Consider the following 27,575-nt stretch of genomic DNA (forward strand, 5'->3'; position numbering starts at 1 on the left):
TTAGGTTAAGGTTACTAGCTTTAGGGTTAGTCAATGTAGGATTTTAGGTATCTTAGAAGCCCATTAGGGGCAATGTGGTTGAAAGGGGTAAAGACCCCTGTGGTTCCGTTTGGAAATTGCGATGAACGCGTTAAGCGCGCCTGCTGCGCTTAGCCTGTTCATCACAACTGTTAAAATTTTGGATTTTCAGATGAATGCACTAAGTGGACCATGTCGCGCTAAGCACGTTCATCCCTACTGATGAATGTAAGTGATGAGCCTGCTAAGCGCGTCTGTTCGCTAAGCGGGACTAGTGTTCAGACATTAAGATTTTGAGAATTTTTGTTCAGCGCTAAGCCTGACCTGTCAGGCTAAGCGCCACTTTGCTTCTGTAAGTTTTCCTTTGAATAAGGCTAAGCGCAGTTGCTGTGCTAAGCCCTTGTTATGTGTTGAGCTAAGCGCCCTGCTGCACTAAGCTCAACTCTCTCACTGTCTTCTAAGTTTTTGTAGTTAGGCTAAGCGCGCCCTATGCGCTAAGCCTGAGTGTCATTCTGATGAGGCTGAGCTAAGCGCGCCATGCTGAGCTAAGCTCCGACTCTCTTCGGTTTTGAAAATTGTAGACTTAGGCTAAGCTTAGCTGCTGCGCTAAGCTTAATCTGCAGAAAAAATATTTTGTGTCTTCAGGCTAAGCGCCAGTCTACTGCGCTTAGCGCATGAGTAAAATTTCATAAGGCGCACTAAGCTCAGCCTGCTGCGGTAAGCATCCAATCAAAAATTCAGTTTTATTTTTATGTTTTTGTGGAAATAACCTGTGTTAATCTCTTGTGTTTTGTCTTATATTTTACAGATGGCATCTAAGAAAAGGAAGGCTCCTTCTACACCTACCCAGGCCAGATATGACAGATCCAGGTTCACATCTCAAAAAGCTTGGGAGAGGTATACAGACATTGTGGGGCCTAGAAAACTACTACCGAAGAGGAATATGATATTTTATGACACTGAGTTCGACGAGTTCAAGGAGGAACTCGACAGAAGGCACTGGGATGAGGAGTTGATTTATTTTAATGATAGCAGCATAGACATTGCTATTGTGAAGGAATTTTACGCTAACCTCTATGACCCCGAGGATAAATCACCTAAGCAGGTGAGGGTGAGAGGTTATCTAGTGAAATTTGATGAAGATACTTTGAACACATATCTGAAGACCCTAGTAGTTCTAGAAGAGGGGGGAAATTTATGTGCTTATTCTAGGTTTGCACTCCTGAGGCCTGATCTTCAGGAGTTGGCTGTTAAGCTTTGTATCCCAGGGAGGGGATTCGAGCTAAATGTTGATCGTCAATCGTTGAAGATACTGAGGAAGAATATGACCACCTTAGCTCAGACATGGAGCGTTCTTTCCTTCTCGAACCTGATTCCTACCTCCCACACATCTGATGTCACCTTGGACAGAGCCAAATTGATTTACGACATCATTACCAAGATGGATATGAATATGGGGTACCTCATCTCCTACCAGATCTCTCTGACTGCACAACATAATACATCCAGACTTGGATTCCCTGCCTTGATCACAACTCTATGCAAGGCCATAGGAGTCCAATCAGATTCTAGATCCCTGGAGAACTTGAGCCTTGCCATTAACTTGACATATATTAAGAAGAACTATTGGAATCTTGATGATCCAACAGTGACATTTCGAGGGCCAAGGAAGGCCAGGGGTAAGAGATCAGAGGTCCCCACTACTTCAGCACCACCAGAGACAGCGGCTCTTTCTTCTTCCATAGCTCCAGTACCTCCCATTCAGACTCTAGCTATTCATCCTACATCTACATAATACCACTTCCAGCTCCTTTATCTGCAGGACTTTCAGATTTTTCATTTACACCACAAATGCTTCAGTCCATGCTCCAGAGCTTACATAGGGGGGAGTCCGTTATTATGCAGAGCCTTCAGGGCTTGGGCTTGCCATCCATCATGAGCATGGATGAGTTTGATGCGCATGTGGCCTGGCTAGAAGCCTAGCCTTATCCTTCTAGAGGGGGTGGGGCCTCCGCAGCCTAGGAGCCTGAACCAGAGGAGCCAACAGCAGCAACAGCAAAGGGGGAGGATGAGCTCACTCCTCTTTAGCCTTTCTATTTTGATGTAGGTGTACACATGGCTCAGGAGGAGGAGACTTCCACAGACCAGATCCTAGAGCCATCCCCAGCACCCATACTTGATGATGCCATACCATTTGCACCAGCATCTAAGTTAGAGCAGCCTATCTCTCAGGATTCACCAGCTGCTCAAGTGTTGGATCCTAATGAACATGCACAGAAGCAATCACAGGAGCAGAACATTTAAATTTGTGCATTTTGAACATTTTAGTTTATTTTTAGCTATTTTATGATTTATGTTCAGTCATTTTAATTTCAGTTTTTATGTTTCAGTTCTTAAAATTTCAATTATTTAAATTTCAGTACTTTGAGTTGTTTTCTTATACAAAAAGCGTGTTTGAACAGTGAACTTATTGAAAATGATATGCAGTGGATTGTTTTGTATGAAATGAGTGTTTGAGAATGATTTGAATGAGCAACTATATGATTTGAGTGGATTGGAATGATTAGATAATTGTTTTGATCAAGCTTGCAGCCATTAGAAGAGAATGAGCATGTGATTGGAATTATGACTAAAAATGTTAGTCAGTTTGTCAGATTGATTGTGAAGGAATGCATTGACCGTATCCCGATGAGAGTGTGATCCTTAAATTTTGAGAGAAATGACTGTCATTTAGTACTGATTTTTGAATGAATCTCTAAAGTATGGACTAAATGCATGAAATTGAGGATGATGAAGGCCATGTTTGATTATGATAGCCACTTAGCCAAAAAGCTGACCATGTGCTTGAATGATTTATCCCTTGCACCCAGTTTAAGCTGAATGAATTATTGATTGATTGAACCCTGAGCCTATACAGTGTTATCTCCTACTACCTTGACTTAGGTTGTAAGAGAGCATCATCCATAGGAAGCGTGGTTCAAAGAAAATTTGTCCCAAATTTGGGGGAGTAATTATCAAGGTAAATTTGTCCTAAATTTGGGGGAGGCACTGGGTAAGAATTGAAATGGTCAAAGTAAATAGCATACACACATTATTTCTGTATATACACATAATGTCTCTATGTATATTGTGTTCAAAAAAAAAAAAGAAAACCATGAAATTAATAAGTATGTATGTTGCAAAATAATGAAATGAAGCTGAGTGCCTAAATAAAAGGCAAGTATGGGGTGTGAATGAATGAAAAAGTGAAGGTTTATCTATGGATGATTGCTCTCCTAGAACCTAAGCTTTTGAATTCTAGAAAAACCATGATTTTGTTGGCAGCCTAACCTCGTTACAAGCCTAGAAAGTGCTTCGGGTTCATTTTGTGTGTTCATTGTTGTATGATAGAGATGAAATGCAAAGGTTTGGACTTGTGTTAGTTGTTTATGATGGAATGAGCCTAAAAACTTGAGCTTGAGTGAAACAATGACTGTGAGGTTTTGGTTGATGATCCTTCCTTGATTTTTGCCATCCTTACTAGCTTATTTTAGTTGTGGCTCTAATGTGTATGTTCCTATCTTTGAAAAGCTGCATGTTTGTGAAAAGCAATTGATAGAAGTAGTCCGTGATATTCATATCATATGGTTGAATTTATTTGTGAAGCAAGCACCATTTTGAGTGATCACTGTAGCTTGTCACTTGAGGACAAGTGAACTATTCTTTCTTTGCTTGAGGACAAGCAAAACTGTAAATTTGGGGGAGTTTCTTAGTCGTCTTATACGACTAAATTTTGTATAGAAAACATTTTCCAAAACTTATATAGTTCCCCCAATTTATGGTTATTTTGTAGTGATTTTGTAAATAAATCTTATTTTATTGTTAAAGTTGTCTCTAGAATATTTCCATTGGATTTAATGATGAAATATGTGCAATTTCAGGTGAAAAAGAGGCTAAGTCATGAAGTGCTAAAAGTGATAGTTAAGCTTAGCTTATCAGTGGGCTAAGAGCGCACATCCATTGTTGAGCACAGTTTCAGCGCAACAGAAGAATCTGACAGAGCATTAATATCAAAGTCGCGCGCTAAGCGCGAGATCAATTAGCTAAGCGCAGCAGTTGTCTTCAGCTAGGCTCAGCACACGACTGGCGCGAGGGTGGCGCTAAGCGCAACATTGCAGATTCAGAGCCTATTTAAAGCCTGTCTTGTGCAGAATTAGGGTATATAGATGATTTGCAGAGAATTCCAGAGCACACCACAGTGCCTATTTTAGGAAAAAAGCTCTGGAGGCAGTAAGAGGAGCAGCTTTTGCAAAGATACCTAGGTTTTGTAATCTCATTATTGTTAGGGGTTTTCCTGTAATGGCTTGCTAAACACCCTTGTTGGGGCTTTCTAAAGAACAGCTGATGTAATTACTTTAATATCTAATTGATTGTGTTTCTTGTGTTCAATGCTTCTTTCAGTGCTTAAATTTTGTATGCTCTTGGTCTGATCAACCATTTGTGTGCCTGGTTAGGTGACTTTAGCATAGGGAAGTGTATTGTTGCCTTGGAACTTGAATGAAGCAGAATTGAAACTTAGTCTTAAATGAGGAATTTGCGAATTAAGTTTTGGTTTTAAATATGCTGTTACAATAATGTTGTTTGGTCTAAGTCTAGTCCAACAAGAGGGATCTGAGGACAAAGCTTAGGCTAAATTAGTCTAAACTTTCGTAAGCTATTTAAGCTAAGTCTAGTCCAACAAGACGGATCCGAGGATGAAGCTTTGTTTAAGTTAGTCTAAACCTAGGAGGGCTGTCTAAATTGAGCCTAGTTCAACAAGAGGGATCTGAGGACGAAGCTTGGATTGATTCAACCTAACTAGGGATCGAGGTTTAGTAATTTAGGCTATAGCATAGAACACAAAAGCATGATTGATTAGAGAAACATCTTTATATACATCAGCTGGTTTGTTAGAAAGACCCAACACCTTTACCTACTGTTGTCAATCTTACTTGCATTTTTACTGGTTTTAGCCTAGACTTAGTTTAATTCTGTTCTAAATCATCAATTATGAATATTTCTTTCAACAATGCCTTATTTCTGAATTTAACCCTGTCTAAGACTAGTTCCTTGAGTTCGATACTCGGATTCTTTCGTTTTAATTTTAGATACTTGACGATCTGGTGCACTTTCTAGCAAACCGGATTTCCCTTGAACATATTTGCATAAAGAAAAAATGGACCAAAAAGTAACTGCAGGGGAAATCAAACACTTTGATTGTGTGAACCAATATAAACCAAGTATTTATATTTCTCTCTTAACCTTTCATTTAGTATTCTTTAAGCAATTATTTGACACATCTTACACACAAGGTTTTCATACAAAACCTATTTTGTTAAGCAGTGGATGATAGTTCTATCTATTTAAGCTTAAGTAAAACTTGTATATGACAATGGACGATAGATTTAAAACCTTTTTAGAAAAATATAATTATTTTTTATATATAGGCATATGTACAATATAAATTATTTACTGAAGTAACATATTTTAATTACATTAATATACAATATATATGGGATGGGATGTGCAGGGTAGGATGGATACATAAATTATTTACTAAAGTAACATATTTTAATTGCATTATTATACATATTTTTTATAATTCTTGCAGGTAAATATTCGTCCCTATCCCAACAAAAATTTGCAGGTAAATATTCGTCCTCATCCGAGCCCCAATAAGTGGATATATAATTACCTTTCCTGCTTGTGGATACTTTTGCGGATACTCATATGATCTGGGTCCATTTATCCATCCCTATGTGTGGGTGTCAAAAAAGAAAAAAGAAAGCTATTAAAATATTGTGACAGTTCTAGTTCTCCTAATTCTGATGGTGGTAAACTTTAACACAAACATAAAATATTTTGGTGATTTCTAATAGTTGTCACAAATAAACTGCCAAAAAATCATATTTTTTAGTGAACTTAAAAAATAATTTGATTTAGTATAAAGGAGATGATACAAGATTACAAAAGTTCTTATTTTGAAAAAAAAAAAGAGATAAATATGCTTAATTTGCATCTTTTGTTTTGCTCTTTCTTGAGATGCTTATTCTCTTAAACATACAACAAATAAACAACTTGCCATCCTCCTCTCACCATGATTACTAATCCAAGATCAGTTTCCCAAATAATACAATTTTCTTCTTGTTATTTTCTTATTGGTCTTGCTGTCAAATTAATGCTCCATATTCACAAACTACGAAAGAAGCCTAAGTTATCAATGAAAAAACAAATCAACAAGCAACTTCGCTTAATCTTTTTTTGTTTCTGGGTGCATTTGGACCCCTAGATCAGCTTCAAGCCTCAAAGTCATCACAATGGAACATAGGGGGCACAAAGCCGTTGAGCTCGCTAAACATGATGTCATCCCCTTCTCCATATCTATGGGAATCTTCACACTCAAAATATGTTTGAATGTCATCGGGAAATGTGCATGGCGGCAACTCAGATTCTGATGGCGGTGTTGACAAATCTATGGCAGAAGTCATCTCCATCATTTCCTTAAACTTGGATGATTGAAGCAAAAGTCCTAGGGCTGACGTGGCAGCAGCTGGCCGAGGCTGAGTCATTGCCGCTTCTTCATTATTATTGAATGATTCTTGACTGTTGAAAAAATTGAATCCTTGTTGTTGGTTAGAGTTTGGGGTAAAGTTGGTCGCACAATTAGGGATAGAGACAATAAGATTATTAGAATTGACTTTGTTATTGTTGTTATTGGGCTTAAGCCACTTGATATAGCGGCTGAGGTCAAAATTGGTCACAGCGTTGAGTCCTCGATATTCAATAGCTGCCATGTCATATGCTGTGGCAGCTTCTTCTTGGGTTGCTGTAAAAATTAGAAAGACGATCCATTCAAATTAACGCATGTCATTATCATTGTATACGTAATTGAAGGTTAAGTTAAACAAATCAGTTAGGGTTAGTTACACCTTTTATGCTATTAATTGCAACTAGGGGGAAAAGTAGACCGGGTCATCGTCGGAGGTTTATGGTTTGGCCAGTTTAAGGTCTGCTCTCACTTAGTGCATTTATTAAAAAAGGTGAAACTTAAAGTTTGTAAAAATAGATCATGCTACATAAGAAAAATTTATTAAGTTTGACAAATTGATCTTTTTGATAATAATATTTTATAATAAAATATTATTATTAATATGATATATAATATTATAATTAAATTAAAAAAATATTTTAATGGTTTGAAATATTTTATAATTAAATTAGAAACGAAGCTATTAGAGAGAGGGTTGGAGTAGCGCCTATTGTAGAGAAGATGGTGGAAAATAGACTTAGGTGGTTTGGGCATGTAGAGAGAAGACCAGTAGACTACAGAGGAAGACCCAAAAAGACTATAAGAGAGGTTATCAAAAACGATCTCGAACTTAATGATTTGGATAGAAGTATGGTACTTGATAGAATATTGTGGCGGAAGTTGATCCATGTAGCCGACCCCACCTAGTGGGATAAGGCGTTGTTGTTGTTGTTGTTTGAAATACATCACCAATTTGTATAAGCATAAATGGGTAATGGAAATATGCATTATTTATTTTTTATGAGACTTAAAAGATTATGGCAGCATATTATTTATATATACATTTTGGACATATCCTTTGCTTTAAAATTATCTTGTTTTTAATGAAAACCTTTAGTTTATTTAAAAATAATATTTTTTAGAAACAAATCTTTAAATGAGTTAACAGACTTGATGAACTTTTACAAAGACTTTTAAAAAGATAATTTTTTTATTAATGTATAAAGTTTTGTTGCTGATGATTTTTTTTTTGTTATTCTATTATTTTACAATAAAACTTTTTTTCTTTACGTTAGGTGGAAGAATTCTAGGTGAAGTCTTACCATAAGTTCCGAGGTAAAGATATTTGTTGCCGAAAACCCTGCCAATCCGAGCTTCCCATCTTCCGTTATGATGGTGTCTGTCATGAAATTTCAATTACAATGATGTCTGCTTATTTTGGTCTGTTTTTCACTCCGTAGAATAAATGAATAATAATAATGATAATAATAATAATAATATTAATTAACACCAGAGTCATGAAATTTCAATTACAATGGTCTCTGCTTATTTTGGTCTGATTTTCAGATTGTAGAATAAATGAATAATAATTGTACCTTGCAACACCTCTGTATTTAGAAACTCCACGAGAAAAACCGCTGCTTTTCCTACAAATTTTTATTTTTATCTTTTATAATGAACGCCACAATACAGGGTAACTTTTGCCATAATTAATCTTGAAAGTTGAAACATAGTACTCTAAAAGAAGCAAGAAGAGCTTTACCTCCTTAGTGATCCAATATACTCTTCCCTAGATTGACCCTCCATTTCCTTCAGTTCATTCTGGTAGGTCGATAACTACAATTAAAATATAAAAGTGATTTGTTTTATTTTTTCTTTTTCTAAATTAATATTTCCTACGACCCTTTTTAAAGTATCTATCTGTAAAAAAAATAGAAAAATAACTTATAAAAATAACTTATAATTTTATAAGTTATTTTTCTATTTTTTTACATTAATTATTTTTTTCTAAAACACTTTTAATTAATTAACAAATATTTTAGTCAAAAATTAATGAGATAAATTCTTTCTCTCTCATTCAACAAAAAAAATTCCCTCTCTCTTTATTAGGATTAAAGATGGATAGCAATTAGGTGAGAAACATAATTAACTCAAGAAAAAGATTATTAATTTCAAACAAATTAAGGATAATTTATCAATGATAAATTAAACAACGTTAACTAAAAATTAACCAATCTTTTCAAAAGATGTGGATTACTGGAGAGAATTTTATAAATAGGGAAGGGAGGGAGTACTAGTTAACAACTCAAATCACTATAGAGTGTGTTCTCAAAACAGACAGTTACCGGAAAATTAAGAATGGTATCTTGACCCCAGTATTTCAATGCTGCTAGATCATAAGCATGTGCTGCGGCCTCTTCATCGTCATAAGCACCTTCAAGAGCAAAGCATCCTTAGTTAATCGAATTATTCCTTATATTTTTCTGGTTATAATAGCAAATCCTATGTAATATCCAGATAAATATACAATGTTATATCTACGTACCGAGGTAGACTGATGTTGTATGGTATGTGTAGAACCATTGCCACAAGGAAAGGAAACACATTAGTGACTTCACCAAACTAACTACATAATCCTAATAAGGGGCATGAAATTAACCTTGCCGTCCTTTCTTGTTCTGTGACTCATTCCAGCAATTCTTGTCCCACAAATGAGCTTCGTATCGACCTGTCCATCGGTGTCTGATCTTGGTTCAATGAACACCCATTTTATTATTTTACATTAAACCATAAGAGATCAAGGGAACAAATGTAACGGGAAATGACAACAAAATCAAATAATTGAGACGAGAAAGATCTACTGTTTTTTTAGTTTCTAATTTTTGTTTTTTTTTTACTGATTTTAGTCATTGAATTATTTTTGAAAAACTAAAATTAAGGTTGAAAAAAAGATTAAGAACTATATGTAAGGAGGAAAGAAAGTTAAGAAATGTTGACCACTAAAAAAATATTAAAATATATTTTTATTTTAGTAGATATAAAAATATTTGAAAATTTTTCTATAAAATTTTTAGTATTTTTTCATCATCACAAAGTTGAAATATATTTTTTTTTTTTATTGAGACATAAGTTTGGATAAATTTAAATTTATGATAATAACTTTATATATTGATTATATATATAATTGATGTAAATATGATATTTTTTTACATTGTGAATATAATTAATATAAAAAAATCATGCACGTAAATTCAAAATATTACTTCAAACAAAAAATATAATAATACATTTTAATTTTGTGAGAACAAAATATATACTAAGAATTTAATTGAAATAGATTTCCCACATTTGTATATTCACGAGAAAGAAAAACATATTTTAGTCTAAAATAATCTTAAATAATATAGTGACTGAAAATATTGTAAATTTAAATAAAAACGAACAAAGGAGACCTAACCTAGTGACTCCTCTGTATATTGAGCTGCGTTGAGGTGGGGAATTTCTGGGGACACTTCTCCTTGTTCGTTTCACCTTGGTGGTGACAGTTTTAGTTGTGTTAATGTTATTGTTAGTGCTTGCATTGATTTCGTGTGTTTGCTGCTTCGCCATGGAAATTAAGAAATAAGATATGAAAGCAGAGATACTAATTATTGGTGCAATAATTTTGAGGAGATTTATGACTTAGTCCTCCAATGAAGAGGGTTTTAAGGGGAGGGAAAAGGGAAGGGGTTGTGCTGGCAATTACACGGGATAGCCGGCTATGGATCGTTGTTTCTGGCCGTCTCCCAGAACCGGCTCTCATGCTAAATTTTTTCTTTCTTGTCCTTACTTGAATTTTCCTGCGGTGTGGCTATCAACCGGTTTGATGTGTCTGCTATGCTCTCTTTATTATTTATATACATTCAAAAAGTTTTTCCTTTGTTTTGTTCCCACATAAAGAATTATTCTTAGTTTACATTGTTGACACTTTTTCCATTTTTTAATATAAGTTTATTATGTAAAATAAGCTATAAATTATAATAATTGAAACTTTTTTACTTAATTTTATTTTTTACCTTTAACTTTTAATTTTTGTTAATTTTACTCCAATTTTTTGTTTAGCATGTTTTACCCTCAATTTTAAAGAAACTTGCGAATTTTACTCATCATTTTTCATAAATAAGCACAAAAATTGAGGATAAAATTTACCAAAAATAAAAAGTTCGCGGTAAAATTTGACAAAAAATAAAAAAGTTGGAGGTAAAAAGTACAATTATGTTAGGAATAAAATAATAGAAGGTAAAATCCGTAAGTTTCTTAAAAGTTGGGTGTAAAATGTGCCAAATAAATTTGTTAGGGATAAAATTCACCAAAATTAAAAAGTTAGGAGTAAGAAGTGCAATTAAACCTTTATTTTTCAATAGGAACATTGTACATGTGTGTGTTGGGAAATAAATTTAATTGAATTGGGAGAAGCCCAATCCAATTAAATTTTAGAGGGGGAGGTGAGCATTTGCTTGCTACACCTCATTGCCACATCATATAGTCATACTTTGTGCATGTCTTTCATGTTTTACATGCCTCATGAGTCATGACACCTAAGCACACTTAGTGGAGAATCTTAGTCTTGATCTTGGATTAGTGGGCTAAACCATAGCTAAAATTCACTAATGATAATTAATGAAATTTTGGCTCCACAAATTCAATTTCAAATTCAAGTGAAATCTGAATAGAAATTCAAATTTCCTTGCAATTTTGTGTGACACTTAGGCTATAAATAGAGACCTTGTGTGATGGAAGCTTGCTTGTGAAGCTTCTATGGTGGCTGAATCTTTGAGCTTCAATGAGGTCCTTTAATGGTGATTTTCCACCATGGAGATGTAGCGGAAGACACATGAGAAGAGGTGAGAGGAGGTGCCATCCACTAAGGAATAAGCCATGGAAGAAGGAACTTCACCACCAAGATGAGCCTTAGATAAGAAGCTTGGAGATGATGCTTCAATGGAGGAAAAGAAAGAAGGAGAGAAAGAGAGAGGGAGGAGCAAGAAATTGAAGGAAGAAAAAGGGTGAGAAGTTGAACTTTGAGTTGTGTCTCACAAGACTCTCATTCATCAAAGTTACAATAAGTGTTACACATGTTTCTATTTATAGACTAGGTAGCTTCCTTGAGAAGCTTTCTTGAGAAAACTTCCTTAAGAAGCTTCTTTGAGAAAATTTCCTTGGGAAGCTAGAGCTTAGCTACACACACCCCTCTCATAACTAAGCTCACCTCCTTGAGAAGCCTCCTTGAGAAGATTCCTAAAGAAGCTAGAGCTTATCTATACACACCTTTCTAATAGCTAAGCTCACCTCCTTGAGATAAGAAGCTAGAGCTTAGCTACACACCCCCTATAATAGCTAGGCTCACCCCATGACAAAATACATGAAAATACAAAAAAGTCCCTTGATGTGTCATTATTTTCTCCTATTTCTTAACCTTTTTGTCACCAATTTAATTACCGATTAACTCTAATTGTCAAATTTATTATTCAGTTTTATCAATTGGGTCCACTTGACTAATTTGGTGTTTTTAATTCAATTTCAGGATAATTATAAGCAATTGGCCTGAGCCAAATTGGACTTGAAGAGAGCAGACAATTTTATTTCGTCTAATTTCATTTTATTGTATTCAATTTTTATTTTGTTTTAGGCCGAAATAATGTAAGCAGGCCCAGTGACTTTAAGTGACCCTTATAAATAGCATAGCCTTGGGATTCGTGAGGGGCTATTCTATTATTCAGGAGTTTTAGGGTTTTACGTTTTGAACTTTGTATTACTGTTCACGTGGATGCATTTTTCCATTTTCTACTTCTAATTGCAATTTCGTTTTTGTTCCTTCTTTTGCCTTTGACTTCATTTACGGTTTCTGCCTTTGGCTTCATTTACGGTTTCTGCCTTTGGCTTCATCTACGTTTTTTGCTTTCGTTGAATTTATGGAAGGCTAAATTTCTAGTGTTGTTTCCTTCTGAGGATAAAGCATAACTCTCTTTGAGGTTTTGTTTTTTAATGTTGCTCTCTTATCGGTTTTCCCTTCACCAATTAACCCACATTCGTTGCTGTTAATCTATACACGCTTCGTGTTCGATTAATTGCCTCTGTGCTTTAGTTACGTCCGTGCTTAATGAACAAGGGATTAATTGGTGTATGTATTGCTTAATCACATATTGACAATCCTAAGTTTATTTTCGCTTAGTAAATTAAATTACGGTTGGACTGAGCGGTTAACTGTTAGGGACAAAATCCTCATAACCTGGGATAAGAGAATGGCTTCTGAATCAAGAGGATACAACACGTTTTTGATACTGTTAATTTTGTATTCCAATCTGTTTGTTCTTTAATTCACTAAACAAACACACCCCCCAATTGTTACTGTTACTGTTATAACGAAGCATATTATGAACAATTGGTTAGTCATTGCTCGTTGCGGAACGACCTAGGATCACTTCCTAGTTATTGCATTTTAATGTTTATTTGATTCAGGTACGGCCTCGATCAAACTTGGCGCCGTTGCCGGGGAGCAGTGGTCCAAAAGTTCATAATAACTAGTGATTCGTGCTTTATGTTTACTTGTTTTACGTTTAATTCTTTTGTTTAGTGTGTTCGTGTTGTGTTAGTGTTGTTTTATTTGATGTTCTGTTTTGCAATTTAGTAGTACCCCTTGTTCAGCGCTTCCCCTATTTCAATTTTATGTTTACTATGAATCATGCTTAGTGACGGAATTAGAGACTGATTATGTGTTACTGTTCACACAGCATTGCATTAGTGACTGAATTAGTGACTGCTGCTTACAATTTAATTGGCGATTTTTGGTTTGATAGTTAGGGTTGTTATTTTTGGCTGAATTTTTGTGTGGTAGGTTCTTTTGACTTATATTTTGTGTGAAAAATACCAGGAACACTTGTTGTGGCAGGATTTGAGAGATTAAAAAAAATTTGAGAACTTGTGTTTAGCAAAACTTCAAATGGCCATAACTTTCGCTCCGGGTATCAGAATGACTATTATTATATATGTATTTGGGGTAGAAAAAAATTTCCTATATTGTGGCAACCAAGCAAAGCTCGGTTGAGGTCTCTAACTAGCCAAAATCTTCTGTTTACTAGTTTTTTTTTTATTTTTCAAGTTTTATTGTTTTATTTTTCTAAACTTTCCTTAGGCAGTTTCCATAGTTAGACTTTGAATTTTTGTCTGAAAATGTTTATGCTATCTTTTCATGATTTTAGGGTGTCGCTCACAAAATTTCAGCTCATTTGGATATTGTTTGAGTGTAGTTGTAGTTTTAACCCACCTTTTTTGCCCTATCTGAGAAACACATGAACTGCTGCATACAATGCATGACTAGAGGCAATCCAGGTAACTTACAACCCTTTGATCCTGACATAGATAGAACATTCCATTGATTAGTTAGGCATAGTGTGCATCTTGAGCATTCTGTTACTAGTGAGTCTGAGCATTTTGTTGTTGGTAATTTTGAACATCCTGATTTTGAACATTATAATTTTGAACACTCTGATTTTGAACATTCTGAAAATATGGCTCAACCTCCACCTTGTGAGAGGACTCTATGGGAAATGGCTGCACCTGATTTTACTTATGAAAGCTTATGCATTCAATACCCTGATGAGGATGTCCCATATGTTCTTAAAACTGGACTGATACACTTGTTGCCCAAGTTTCATGGTCTTGCAGGTGAAGACCCTCATAAATATCTGAAAGAATTCCATATTGTCTGCTCCACCATGAAACCTCCAGATGTACAAGAAGATCACATCTTTCTGAAGGCCTTTCCTCATTCTTTGGAGGGAGTGGCAAAAGATTTGTTGTATTACCTTGCTCCAAGGTCCATTACGAGCTAGGATGACCTAAAGAGAGTGTTCTTAGAGAAAATTTTCCCTGCTTCTAGGACCACTGCCATCAGAAAGGATATTTCAGGCATCAGACAACTCAGTGGAGAAAGCCTATATGAATACTGGGAAATATTCAAAAAATTATGCGCCAATTGCCCTCACCACCAGATTTCTGAGCAACTTCTTCTCCAATATTTTTATGAAGGACTCAGTAACATGGAGAGAAGTATGATTGATGCTGCCAGTGGTGGAGCCCTTGGAGACATGACCCCTACTGAAGCCAGGAATTTAATTGAGAAGATGGCTTCCAACTCCCAGCAATTTAGTGCCAGAAATGATGCCATTGTCATTAGAGGAGTGCATGAGGTAGCCACGAATTCATCTTCATCATCTGAAACTAAGAAGCTTGAGGGTAAACTAGATGCCTTGGTTAACCTGGTAACCCAGCTGGCCTTGTATCAGAAATTTGTACCTGTCGCAAGAGTCTGTGGTTTATGCTCCTCTGCTGACCACAATACTGAACTTTGCCCTTCTATGCAGCAATTTGGAGCAATTGAGCAGCCTAAAGCTTATGCTGCAAACATTTACAATAGACCTCCTTAACCTCAGCAACAAAATCAACCACAACAGAACAATTATGACCTCTCCAGCAACAGATACAATCCTGGATGGAGGAATCACCCTAATCTCAGATGGTCTAGCCTTCAACAACAACAACAACATCCTGCTCCTTCCTTCCAAAATGCTGCTGGTCCAAGCAGGCCATACGTTCCTTCCCCAATGCAACAACAACAACAACAGCCACAGTAACAACAGAAACAAAGGCAACAATCAACTGAGGCCCCTTCTCAGCCTTCCTTAGAGGAGTTAGTGAGGAAAATGACAATACAAAATATGCAGTTTCAGCAAGAGACAAGAGCCTCCATTCAGAGTTTGACAAATCAGATGGGGCAGATGGCCACTCAGTTGAACCAAGCTCAGTCCCAAAACTCAGACAAGCTGCCTTCTCAAGCTGTGCAGAATCCGAGAAACGTGAGTGCCATCACTTTGAGGTCTGGTAAGCAAACTGAAGTGCCTATCCCAGTAGCAGAACCTACACCTGAAGGAGAGAAGGAGATAGATGCACAAAAGAGACAGCCTCCTGACCAGGCAGGACCTTCTTCTAGCAATTCTGATGTACGACAACCTCCTATTCCTCTACCATTTCCACCTAGACCAATTCCTAACAAGAAGATGGAAGAGATAGATAAGGAGATCTTGGAGACTTTCAGAAAGGTAGAAGTGAATATACCTCTATTGGATGCCCTCAAACAAATTCCAAGATATGCCAAGTTTTTAAAGGAGATGTGCACCCACAAGAGGAAGCTTAAAGGAAACGGAAGAATTAGCATGGGCAGAAATGTTGGATCGAGTGGCCTTAGAATAATTAAGAAGGGGGGGGGGGTTGAATTAATTATTCCTAAACCTTTACTAATTAAAATTTACTCTTCCAAGGCTTTTACTAAATTGTTAAGAGAATGAGGAATAGAAGAGAAACTTAACAGAAAGTAAAAGCGAAAATTAAATGCACAGTGGAAAGTAAAATAGTAGGGAAGAAGGAAACAAACACACAAGAGTTTTTATACTAGTTCGGCAACAACCTGTGCCTACATCCAGTCCCCAAGCGACCTGTGGTCCTCAAGATTTCTTTCAACCTTGTAAAAATCCTTTTACAAGCAAAGATCCACAAGGGATGTACCCTCCATTGTTCTCTTTGAACCTAGTGGATGTACCCTCCACTAGAACTGATCCACAAGAGATGTACCCTCTCTTGTTCTCAGACAAACCCAAGTAGATGTACCCTCTAATTGTACCACAAAGGATTTACCCTCCAATGTGTTGAGACAAAGATCTCAGGCTGATAAACCTTTGATACTTTGTGAATGGGGATACCAAAGAATTCTCAGGCGGTTAGTCCGTTGAACACTTTTGTATTAGGGAAAGGGAAGAATCAAAAGAATTCTCAGACTGTGTCATTTTGAATTCTTTGACAAGGGAGAAGGGAGACACAAAAGAATTCAGGCGGTTAGTCCTTCGTTCTTTTGGAAAAGGGAGAAGAGAGACACAAAAAGAATTCAGGCGGTTAGTCCTTGGCGAATTCTTTTTGGAAAAGGGAGGAGAGAATGAAAAGATGAATAGCACAAGTTTTCAAGGTTTGCAAAACTAGAAAACTTCAAAAAGCTTTTGGTACAAAGAAGAAGAAGAAGTTCAAAGAGATTCAAGGCTTGTAAAGGATTGTAATGAAATGATTGGAAAAGTATTCAAGATGATTGAAATGCAAAACAAAGCCTTGCTTTTATAGACTCTTCATGTCTGGTCAAGACAACCATTTAGAAGAGTTATAACTTTTAGAAAAACTTAAAACCAATTTGAAAAAGTCAGAAACCTTTTGAAGAGTTACATCTTTTGATTTATTTGAAAACAGTCACTGGTAATTGATTACCAAATTAGTGTAATCGATTACACAAAGCATTTGTGTGAAAGGATGTGACTCTTCACATTTGAATTTGAATTTCAACGTTCAAAGGCACTGGTAATCGATTACCAAAACATTGTAATCGATTACAGCTTTGTGAAAATAATTGGAACGTTGTAAATTCAATTTGAAAACTTTTTCAAAACAATTTTGCTACTGGTAATCGATTACAACAATCTGGTAATCGATAACCAGAGAGTAAAAACTCTTTGGTAAAGGGTTTTGTCAAAAACTCATGTGCTATTCAAAGTTTTAAAAAACTTTTTAATACTTATCTTGATTGAGTCTTCTCTTCATTCTTGAATCTTGAATCTTGAATTTTGATCCTTATCTCTAGACTTTCTTCTTGAGTCTTGAATTCTTTTTTATTCTTATCTTGAACTCTTGAATTGTTCTTGATTGATCTTTGAGCTTTTTGTCATCACCTTTGTCATCATCTTTTTTTATCGTCATTGTTATCATTAAAACACCTTTGAATCACCTTTGATTCACCATGAAGCTTTGCTTCTACAAGAAACGTGTCCGCATTGATAGGTAAATCTGTTCCTCACATTCCTCAGAAATGTAAAGACCAAGGTACTTTCTATGTACCTTGGAGTATTGGGAACAATAATTTTAAGAATGCCATGCTAGACTTAGGAGCATCAGTAAGTGTTATGCCTCAGTCTATTTTCAATTCTCTATCTCTTGGACCTTTGCAATCCGTAGATGTGGTAATTCATTTGGCAAATAGAAGTGTTGCTTACCCTGCAGGTTTCATAGAAGAGGTATTGGTGAGGGTTGGTGAACTTATTTTCCCTGTTGATTTTTATGTTCTTGATATGGAAGAGGGATTCTCCCATGGTTCAGTCCTAATTATTTTAGGCAGGCCATTTATGAAAACAACCCGAACCAAAATAGATGTTTATGTAGGCACATTGTCTATGGAATTTGGTGATATTGTTGTTCATTTTAACATTCTTGATGCCATGAAACATCCATCTGAAGATCATTCTGTTTTCCGTGCTGAGATACTTGATCAACTTGTTGATGAATATATGTTTGATGTTCTTTCTATGCATGGTAACAAACATCCATTTGAGTCTGATCTACATAATTGTCATCTTTCATGCATTGAATCTGAGGTTGAATTGGATCCTGAATCTGATCTTTATGCTAACAGTAATGTTAAATTTGATCCTGGTTTTGATTTGTTGGGTGTTGTACCTTTTGAGGTTGATTTTGTAGAATCAGAATGCACTAACCCTTTTGCAAGAAATACATATGCTTCTAATTTGCTTTATGAGATGCAGGCTGAAGAACCTTCCTCTTCTCCTCCCACTGTTCAGCCATCAACCACACCGGAGCTTAAGCCCTTACCAGAAAACCTCAAGTATGCTTATTTAGAAGACAACAAAAAATTTCCAGTAATCATCTCTGCTTCCCTTACTACTGAGCAAGAGGACAAGTTGCTGCTAGTGCTCAAGAAGCACAAGAAAACCATTGGATGGACTTTAGCAGACATTCCTGGTATTAGCCCCTCTACCTACATGCATAGAATACTTTTAGAGGATGGAGTTAAGCCAGTAAGGCAACCACAACAACGACTCAACCCCATCATCCTAGACGTGGTAAAAAAGGAAGTGACCAAGCTCTTACAAGCTGGAATCATTTACCCCATTTCTGACAGCCAGTGGGTGAGTCCAGTTCAAGTGGTTCCTAAGAAGACAAGCCTCAGAGTAATAAAAAATGAGAGGGATGAACTTATTCCCACATGAGTGCAGAACAGATGGAGAGTCTGCGTTGACTATAGGAGGCTGTACCAGGCAACTCGGAAAGATCATTTTCCCCTGCCATTCATTGATCAGATGCTTGAGCGCTTGGCAGGTAAGTCCCATTATTGCTTCCTTTATGGTTTTTCTGGGTATTTGCAAATTCATATTGCTCCTGAGGATCAAGAAAAGACCATATTCACCTGTCCCTTTGGTACTTTTGCCTATAGGAGAATGCCATTTGGCCTATGCAACACCCCTGGTACTTTCCAGCGGTGTATGCTTAGCATTTTCAGTGATTTTCTAGAGTGTTGCATAGAGGTGTTTATGGATGATTTTACCGCTTATGGATCCTCTTTTGATGCTTGTTTGAATAGTTTGGATAGAGTTCTTAACAGATGCATTGAAACTAACCTTGTGCTGAATTTTGAAAAATGTCACTTCATGGTAGAACAAGGTATAGTTTTAGGGCATATAATTTCAAATAAAGGCATAGAGGTAGACCCTGCAAAAATAGTTGTTATTTCACAATTGCCTTACCCCTCTTGTGTGCGAGAGGTTCGTTCTTTTCTTGGTCATGCAGGGTTTTATAGACGTTTTATCAGGTATTTTAGCAAGGTGGCCCTTCCACTTTCCAATTTGCAGCAAAAGGAGGTGGAGTTCGATTTTGATGACAGGTGCGAAGAGGCCTTTGATCGCCTCAAGCGTGCGTTGACTACCACCCCTATCATTTAGGCACCGGATTGGACAGCCCCGTTCAAGCTGATGTGTGATGCGCCAAATTATGCATTGGGGGCTATCCTTGCCCAAAAGATTAATAAGCTACCTCGGGTGATTTACTACGCTTCCAGAACTTTGGATGCTACCCAAGCAAATTACACTACCATAGAAAAGGAGCTACTAGCGATAGTTTTTGCTCTTGAAAAATTTCGTTCATATTTGCTTGGTTCTCATGTCATTGTTTATACTGACCATGCAACTCTGAAGTACTTGTTGAAAAAGGTTGAATCAAAGCCTCGTTTGATCAGGTGGATGCTTTGGCTCCAAGAGTTTGATTTAGAGATCCATGATCGGAGCGATGCACAAAACTTAGTAGCTGACCACCTGAGTAGGATCGAGCATGCGCCAGAGGACTCACCCATTCGAGATGATTTTTCGGATGACCATTTATACATTCTATATAATATTTCTGATTCCTTCCCCACTCCTTGGTTTGCTAATATTGTGAATTATTTGGTTGCTTCTGTTTTTCCTCCTTCAGCATCTAAAGCTCAAACTGATAAAATTAAAAGCGATGCTAAGCATTATATTTTGGATGACCCTTATTTGTGGAAGATGTGCAGTGACCAAGTTGTTAGGAGATGCATTTCGGACCATGAGATTGACTCGGTCCTGAATTTTTGTAATTCTTCCGCACCAGGCGGCCATCTTGGCATACAAAGGACAGCTCGCAGGGTGCTTGACTGTGGTTTCTATTGGCCCACCATTTTCAAGGATGCATGGAGAAGTTGTAGTACTTGTGAGCCTTGTCAGAGAGCAGGTGGTCACTTTCTTGGAAACAACAAATGCCTCAATAACCTATGTTGTTCTGTGAGGTGTTTGATGTATGGGGTATCGATTTTATGGGACTTTTCCCTATCTCTTTTGGTTTTGTTTATATTCTCCTTGCTATTGATTATGTTTCAAAATGGGTGGAAGCCAAAGCCACCCGAACTAACGATGCTAAGGTTGTTGTGGATATTGTTAGATCTAATCTGTTTTGCAGGTTTGGAATCCCTAAAGCCATCGTTAGTGATCAAGGCACCCATTTTTGCAATAGATCAATGTATGCCTTGCTCAAAAAGTATGGGGTCGTTCATAGAATTTCCACACCTTACCACCCTCAAACTAATGGGCAAGCTGAGATTTCAAACAGGGAGATAAAAAGGATCTTGGAGAAGATAGTGCAGCCTAACAGAAAGGATTGGAGCACCAGGCTGGATGATGCTCTTTGGGCGCATAGGACTGCCTACAAGGCACCTATAGGGATGTCCCCTTATTGGGTTGTCTTTGGCAAGGCATGTCATCTTCCCGTAGAGATAGAGCACAAAGCCTATTGGGCTGTGAAGACATGCAACTTCTCTTTTGATTAGGCTGGCGAGGAAAGAAAGTTGCAACTAAGTGAGCTAGATGAGATCCATTTAGAAGCCTATGAGAATTCCAAGTTCTACAAGGAAAAGACCAAGAAGTTCCATGACAGCATGATAGCTAAGAAAGACTTTGTGGTTGGGCAGAAGGTTTTATTGTATAACTCTAGGCTCGGACTCATGAGTGGTAAGTTGAGGTCAAAGTGGATTGGTCGGTCCTTTTGTGGTAACTAACGTTTTTCCTTATGGTACAGTTGAGATCAAAAGTGAATCCACAAATAAGAGCTTCAAGGTCAATGGACACCGGCTGAAACCATTCCTCACAATTCCTTCTTTAGTGGATGTCGTAGTGGAAGAGACCTCCTTACTCCACCCGACTTCTCTTCCGCCATGACTTAGGGAATTTTCTTTTTCTGTCTCCTTCTTTACTTTTGACGCACTTGTCCAATTTTATTGATTGATCTGATTGCTTTGAATCTTGTGATAGTGCCACATTGAGGACAATGTGTTGTTTAAGTGTGGAGGGAGATTGTTCTTTGTTTGGGTTTTTTCTAGGTTAAATTTGTTATGTTGGTTTTATGTTTTGGGTACAACATTGCATGTTTCTCTTTGAATTTTGGGTTATGTACAAGAAATGGGTAATTGTTTTCGAAATAAGAGTTTCTTGGCATTTTGTGAATTGAAATCCTTGCCATCTCTACATGTCAAGTTAGTTATGAAAGGTCGAATTGAAAGTGATAAATTTACCATTGGTGAGATTTTGAGCCATCATTGCTTATTTTATTTGGTGTGCTTTGCCCCATTGATTGCTTGCACAATAGCCTTGGCTTGACTCTTGTTGATACTTCTTGGTTCACATGCATGTTGGGAAATGATTTAGGCATTTTATTCTTATAACCTCTAGCCAAATGAGCCTACCTTGAATTAATTCCTTTGATAGCCCTTTTGAGCCTATGTTTCCCTTTCCTTGTTTTGAAGCTCACTACAAGCCTTAAGTGAAAAACCATGATATCACCGTACCCTTAAGGAATTTTGGAGCTTTAGAATTGTTTTAGGAATAAGTGTGGGGAGGGGGGGGGGGGGGTATGTTTCATTGGAAGATATGATTTTTGGCCATGCTTAATGTTTTATTTTGGCCATATATATATATATATATATATATATATATATATTGCCTAGTTCTTGCTTTAATCTTCAAAAATTCAAAATACTTTCTGATGGAAGCTTGCTTGTGGGGCTTCTATGGAGGCTGGATCTTTGAGCTTCAATGGGGTCCTTTAATGGTGATTTTCCACCATGGAGATGCAGCGGAAGACAAAGGAAAAGAGGTGAGAGGAGGCGCCATCCATTAAGGAATAAGCCATGGAAGAAGGAGCTTCACCACCAAGATGAGCCTTGGATAAGAAGCTTGGAAGGATGCTTCAATGGAGGAAAATAAAGAGGGAGAGAAAGAGAGAGGGGGGAGCACGAAATTGAAGGAATAAAAGAGGGAGAGAAGTGGAACTTTGAATTATGTCTCACAAGACTCTCATTCATCAAAGTTACAACAAGTGTTACACATGCTTCTATTTATAGACTAGGTAGCTTCCTTGAGAAGCTTTCTTGAGAAAACTTCCTTGAGAAGCTTCTTTGAGAAAACTTCCTTGAGAAGCTAGAGCTTAGCTACACACACCCCTCTAATAACTAAGCTCACCTCCTTGAGAAGTTTCCTTGAGAAGATTCCTAAAGAAGTTAGAGCTTAGCTACACACACCCCCTATAATAGCTAAGCTCACCCCCATGCCTAAATACATGAAAATATAAAAAAAGTCCCTATTTCAAAAACTACTCAAAATGCCCTGAAATACAAGGCTAAAACCCTATACTACTAGAATGGCCAAAATACAAGGCCCAAAAAAAGGAAAAACCAATTCTAACATTTACAAAGAAGAATGGATCCAACCTTGACCCATGGGCTCAAAAATCTACCCTAAGGTTCATGAGAACCCTAGGGCCTTCTTTAGTAGCTCTAGCCCAAGCCTCTTGGAGTCTTCTATCCAATACCCTTGGGGGGTAGGATTGCATCATCCCCTCCACCTTGGAAAGGATTTGACCTCAAATCCTGAGGTTCTTCATACTCTAGGCTCCTTCCCTTGACACCTGTAAAAAAAACATATGTATTAGTGGTGTTGGGTATGTTAGAGTAGGGTAAGGTCTGAAAACCCCTTTCATGGACATCTTCCCATGAGGGAACATGGTTCCTCACCAACTGAATGAGTGGTTCTACAAGTATAGAAAAATATGGGACAAACCTTTTGTAAAAGTTTAAGTCATGGAAGCCCCAGATTTCCCTTATACTTGGTGGAGGGGGCCAATCAGGAAGTACCTTTATTCCCTTAGGGTCCGTGGGAACCCCTTGATCACTATTTAAAAAATTAAGGAAAGTAATGCAATAAAGCGTACCTTTTTCTGTATTTTTATGTTGATTATTCCTACAAAAAAATACGACAAACCTAAGGTGTCCCATATGACCACCTAAGTTTGTATTAAAACCAAAAATAAGAACAAACCTACCTAATGAGTCCCTATGTACATCAATCATGAAGACGTTGGGTGCATGACTAATTTTACAAAAGAGGGTTGCAACACTCAACACATTCATCATATCACTTATTGTAGGGATTTAGTACCTAATAATACCTATTTTGGGCACCAACAAAGCACAAGGATTTAAGCTCTTACGAACCAAACCCTCATCCAACAACTCCTTTACTTGAGGAATAACCTTAAGCCCAAGAGGTGTGGCAGTGCTAACAAGTGTCTTTTTACAAAAGAGAAAATGTGGAGGTTGTCTAAGAGGGAATGTTTCTTTAATGTTTGTCTTTATTGTAAAATGAGTTTCCTTCTTAGCTAACCTCTTGGAGGAGACACTTACCTCCTTACACTTCTCTTTAACCACTAATGGTTGTCCATCTTCTTGGGGGTAGATTTCTTCACTAGATTCTTCCCCTTTTGCTTCTTCACTTTCACTAGAGGATGGTGAAGTAGTAGCCTCATCTTGGCTACTATAAATGTCTTGGCCCCTCATAATCATGGCTTTTGTGGTGGGGCATTGAGAAGTAATGTGTCCTCTTCCAAGACATTTAAAGCACTTTATAGAGCTAGTTTTCTCTTGCATACTAGCCTTAGGGGCTTGATTTTCTATTGTCTTCCCCTTATCATCTTTGGGCTTAGAAGGTGTCACCCCTAAGATGCCTTGACCTTGGTCTTTCTTTGGATAAGAGTGAGAGCCATAAGATTTTGAAGTAGACTTCTTTTTAAGTTGTTGCTCTACCCTTATTTCCCAATCTAAGTTAGCCTCTACATTGTCCTTCCCTTGGATGCATGAGAGGTTAATGTTAGCCTCTTGAGGCTTTCTTTCCTTTTCTCTTCTATGGGAGTGAGGTCTAAGATGTGACCTATGCCTTCCTTCGTAATAGTCACGAAGTTCTTCACTTAGGCTCTTGCAAGAGTTATGACTACTATAGGAGGCATGTTTTTCTCTTTTCATTTCTTTCATTATTTTTCTTCATTCTTCCTCTCTTATTTTCTTTCTTTCACCTTGACTTATTTCTTCAACTCTTTTTTTTTTCCTTTTTCTTTTCTCTCTTGTTTTTCTTTCCATAACTTGAGGGAACTCAACTCATCTAAGATTCTAGATAAAGGGTCTTTATGACTAGTACCCTTGCCATTAACACTAGATGAACGATGACTCATGTTGGTTCCTAAGTTGTGGTTCTTTCTTGTTGGAGGTTTGAAAACAAAAGGTAAAAGAAACTATGGTTGAAACTAGCCAAAATAAACACTAAAAGAGGTGTGAAAGATAAGGGAAAAAACTAATTGGTAAAATGCAAGCTATCTAGGCGGTTTGACAATGGAAGGTAAAGGAAATAAGCTATGAAAGTAAGCAAGAAAAGTAAACTAGGTGAATCCTAAGAGTGTTTGGATGACCACATTCAAGGTTCCCAACAAAACACTCACTATCCTAAGGAAAAATTGCCTAAAATTATTACACACAAATGGAAGTTTGGTAACCTATTGGAGGCTCCCAACACACTTCCAATGAAAGGCCTTTTTGTTACAAAACTTGAAAGCAATGAAGGTAAGTAAATTGCAAATTAAAAAATTACAAAATGTCCTCAATTTGGTGGTTGTTCTCTCTTTGGTGATTCACTCAATTTGGAGTACTTCTTAGTCCAATAGCTCTTAAAGTGGTTGGCCCCTTGCTTCTTGACTCAAATTCTTCAAGGGATGGCACCAATCCTCCTTCCAATTCCCTATATGGCAACCCACAAACAAGGAAACAAAGAGACAAGCAATAACCAAAGACCAAAAAAAAAAAGAAATGAAAGCTAAACCAATGGAGTTTTAACAAGACAATTTTTCAAGGATTATTCAACAATTAAAGCAATGAAAAGGACATAGAAGCAAGCTAGGACTCAAAGAGAAACTTAGAATGGCTCTAGAGTAGAGTAAAAAAAACTGAAAAAAAGACTCAAAAAACCTCTAGCTTTGGCACTTGTCTTCACACTAATTTTCAATTGAAATTTTGGAACTAAGATTGGTATAACATAGGCACCAATTATAGAATAAATTTTGAGCCAAAACAACAAGCACACTTCCCTTTCATTTTTTTCCTGGATACTGATTTTCCTGCCAACTTGTGTGATTTTTCGTATTTTTTCCTTTTATCCAAATCACTTTTTTATTTTTTTATAACTTTTTTCCAGATGTCTAGAAAATTCAGTAAAAATTTCAGCTCAAACTTCGAAGTAACCAATTCTCAGTAATTTTTACAAGTTTGTATGTCCAAGCTGCCAGCACCAGCGATTTGTTTCTTTAAGCATGGTATATTGATTGCCTTGGGCTTACTTTCAACCTTCCTATGTATGTTGAACTCACTAGGATTGTTTACCACAGTTTTAGGAGTTCAATATTAACTTAGGATCAACATTTCAGCCAGCAATTCAATCACCAAAACTCAAATTCACAATAGACACAATCATAAGGAAACCTAAAAGTTCAAGAAAAGGTTCACAATCAAAGACTCTCTAAGAATTTTGCATGAGCATGTTAAGGACTAATTAACATGAAAGATTTGACTCAAATCAAATAATAGGCTAAAAGAATTTCATACACTCATGAACAAATGAGTTAGACAAAGAAACAAGAAAATAAAATTCAGCACAACATAAGAAATCTTATGTGACAAGTTTCATGACTAGACATGACTTCTATGACAAAACTACAATAGGTGAACAAGTCACTCTACATTTTTGAGGTTTTCTTCTACTTTAATATTTTTGTAAGAATTTTATGGTTTAGGTTTCAGCCACAAAAAATAACAAGACAAAACTCAAAGGAACCTAAACTCAACACAATTCATGGTTCAAGAACAAGAACAAGAAATTTGAACCATAGAAAATCAAATCTAGTTTCTATAGCAAGTTTAATCGGTGGAAACTCTAAAGAATCATGTTAACAACATTTAGAACAAGACATGTGAGGAGATACATGGAGAAAAATGATGAAACAACAATGGAAGAGAAGGTAAAGAAAAAAATTAATGGAGGTTTAAGGAGCACCTACTTGAAGCTCTTGTGCTCTGATACCACTTGATGGAAGCTTGCTTGTAGGGCTTCTATGGAGGCTGGATCTTTGAGCTTCAATGGGGTCCTTTAATGGTGATTTTCGACCATGGAGATGCAGCGGAAGACAAAGGAAAAGAGGTGAGAGGAGGCGCCATCCATTAAGGAATAAGCCATGGAAGAAGGAGCTTCACCACCAAGATGAGCCTTGGATAAGAAGCTTGGAAGGATGCTTCAATGGAGGAAAATAAAGAGGGAGAGAAAGAGAGAGGGGGGAGCACGAAATTGAAGGAATAAAAGAGGGAGAGAAGTGGAACTTTGAATTATGTCTCACAAGACTCTCATTCATCAAAGTTACAACAAGTGTTACACATGCTTCTATTTATAGACTAGGTAGCTTCCTTGAGAAGCTTTCTTGAGAAAACTTCCTTGAGAAGCTTCTTTGAGAAAACTTCCTTGAGAAGCTAGAGCTTAGCTACACACACCCCTCTAATAACTAAGCTCACCTCCTTGAGAAGCTTCCTTGAGAAGATTCCTAAAGAAGTTAGAGCTTAGCTACACACACCCCCTATAATAGCTAAGCTCACCCCCATGCCAAAATACATGAAAATATAAAAAAAAGTCTCTATTTCAAAGACTACTCAAAATGCCCTGAAATACAAGGCTAAAACCCTATACTACTAGAATGGCCCAAATACAAGGCCCAAAAGAAGGAAAAACCAATTCTAACATTTACAAAGAAGAATGGATCCAACCTTGACCCATGGGCTCAAAAATCTACCCTAAGGTTCATGAGAACCCTAGGGCCTTCTTTAGTAGCTCTAGCCCAAGCCTCTTGGAGTCTTCTATCCAATACCCTTGGGGGGTAGGATTGCATCACTTTCAACTGCTGCAAATTCATACTGTTTCAAAAAAAAAGAAAAAAAAAGAAGTGAAGTTGAATAAATGAGGTCTTGTTCTGAGGACTTGATTTGGTTTGATGCCTTGGTTGATTTTGTTGATATTAGAGGTTTTGAGTTTATTACTTTTGCTTAATTTCCACTTATTCCCCATCGCTCCTCTATTCATTTAGGGTTTTAGCTACTTTTCCCATACTTCTCTCTACCTTGTCCTTTGCCCCATTACAACCTTTAAAGACCTTTTGATCCTCA

The 27,575-nt window shown here is 36.9% G+C and overlaps 1 protein-coding gene and 1 non-coding gene across 2 annotated transcripts; both read right to left on the bottom strand.

Annotated features, from left to right (window-relative positions):
• Positions 1 to 6,332: 6,332 nt before the first annotated feature.
• LOC100804555 (AP2/EREBP transcription factor) lies at positions 6,333 to 10,174 on the bottom strand. Its single transcript, XM_041016149.1, has 8 exons — positions 10,023 to 10,174; positions 9,225 to 9,307; positions 9,111 to 9,119; positions 8,911 to 8,999; positions 8,328 to 8,401; positions 8,161 to 8,211; positions 7,888 to 7,964; positions 6,333 to 6,862 (listed from the first exon to the last, which is right to left on the bottom strand). The coding sequence occupies exons 1-8, from the start codon at positions 10,172 to 10,174 to the stop codon at positions 6,333 to 6,335; spliced, it is 1,065 nt and encodes a 354-aa protein (XP_040872083.1).
• A 4,316-nt stretch (positions 10,175 to 14,490) lies between these two features.
• On the bottom strand, positions 14,491 to 14,597 carry LOC113001980 (small nucleolar RNA R71). Its single transcript, XR_003267511.1, has one exon. It is a non-coding gene; the product is annotated as a small nucleolar RNA R71 (small nucleolar RNA).
• Positions 14,598 to 27,575: the final 12,978 nt, after the last annotated feature.

The sequence above is a fragment of the Glycine max genome, chromosome 6 (genome assembly GCF_000004515.6).
Source record: "Glycine max cultivar Williams 82 chromosome 6, Glycine_max_v4.0, whole genome shotgun sequence".
Lineage (NCBI taxonomy): Eukaryota > Viridiplantae > Streptophyta > Magnoliopsida > Fabales > Fabaceae > Glycine > Glycine max.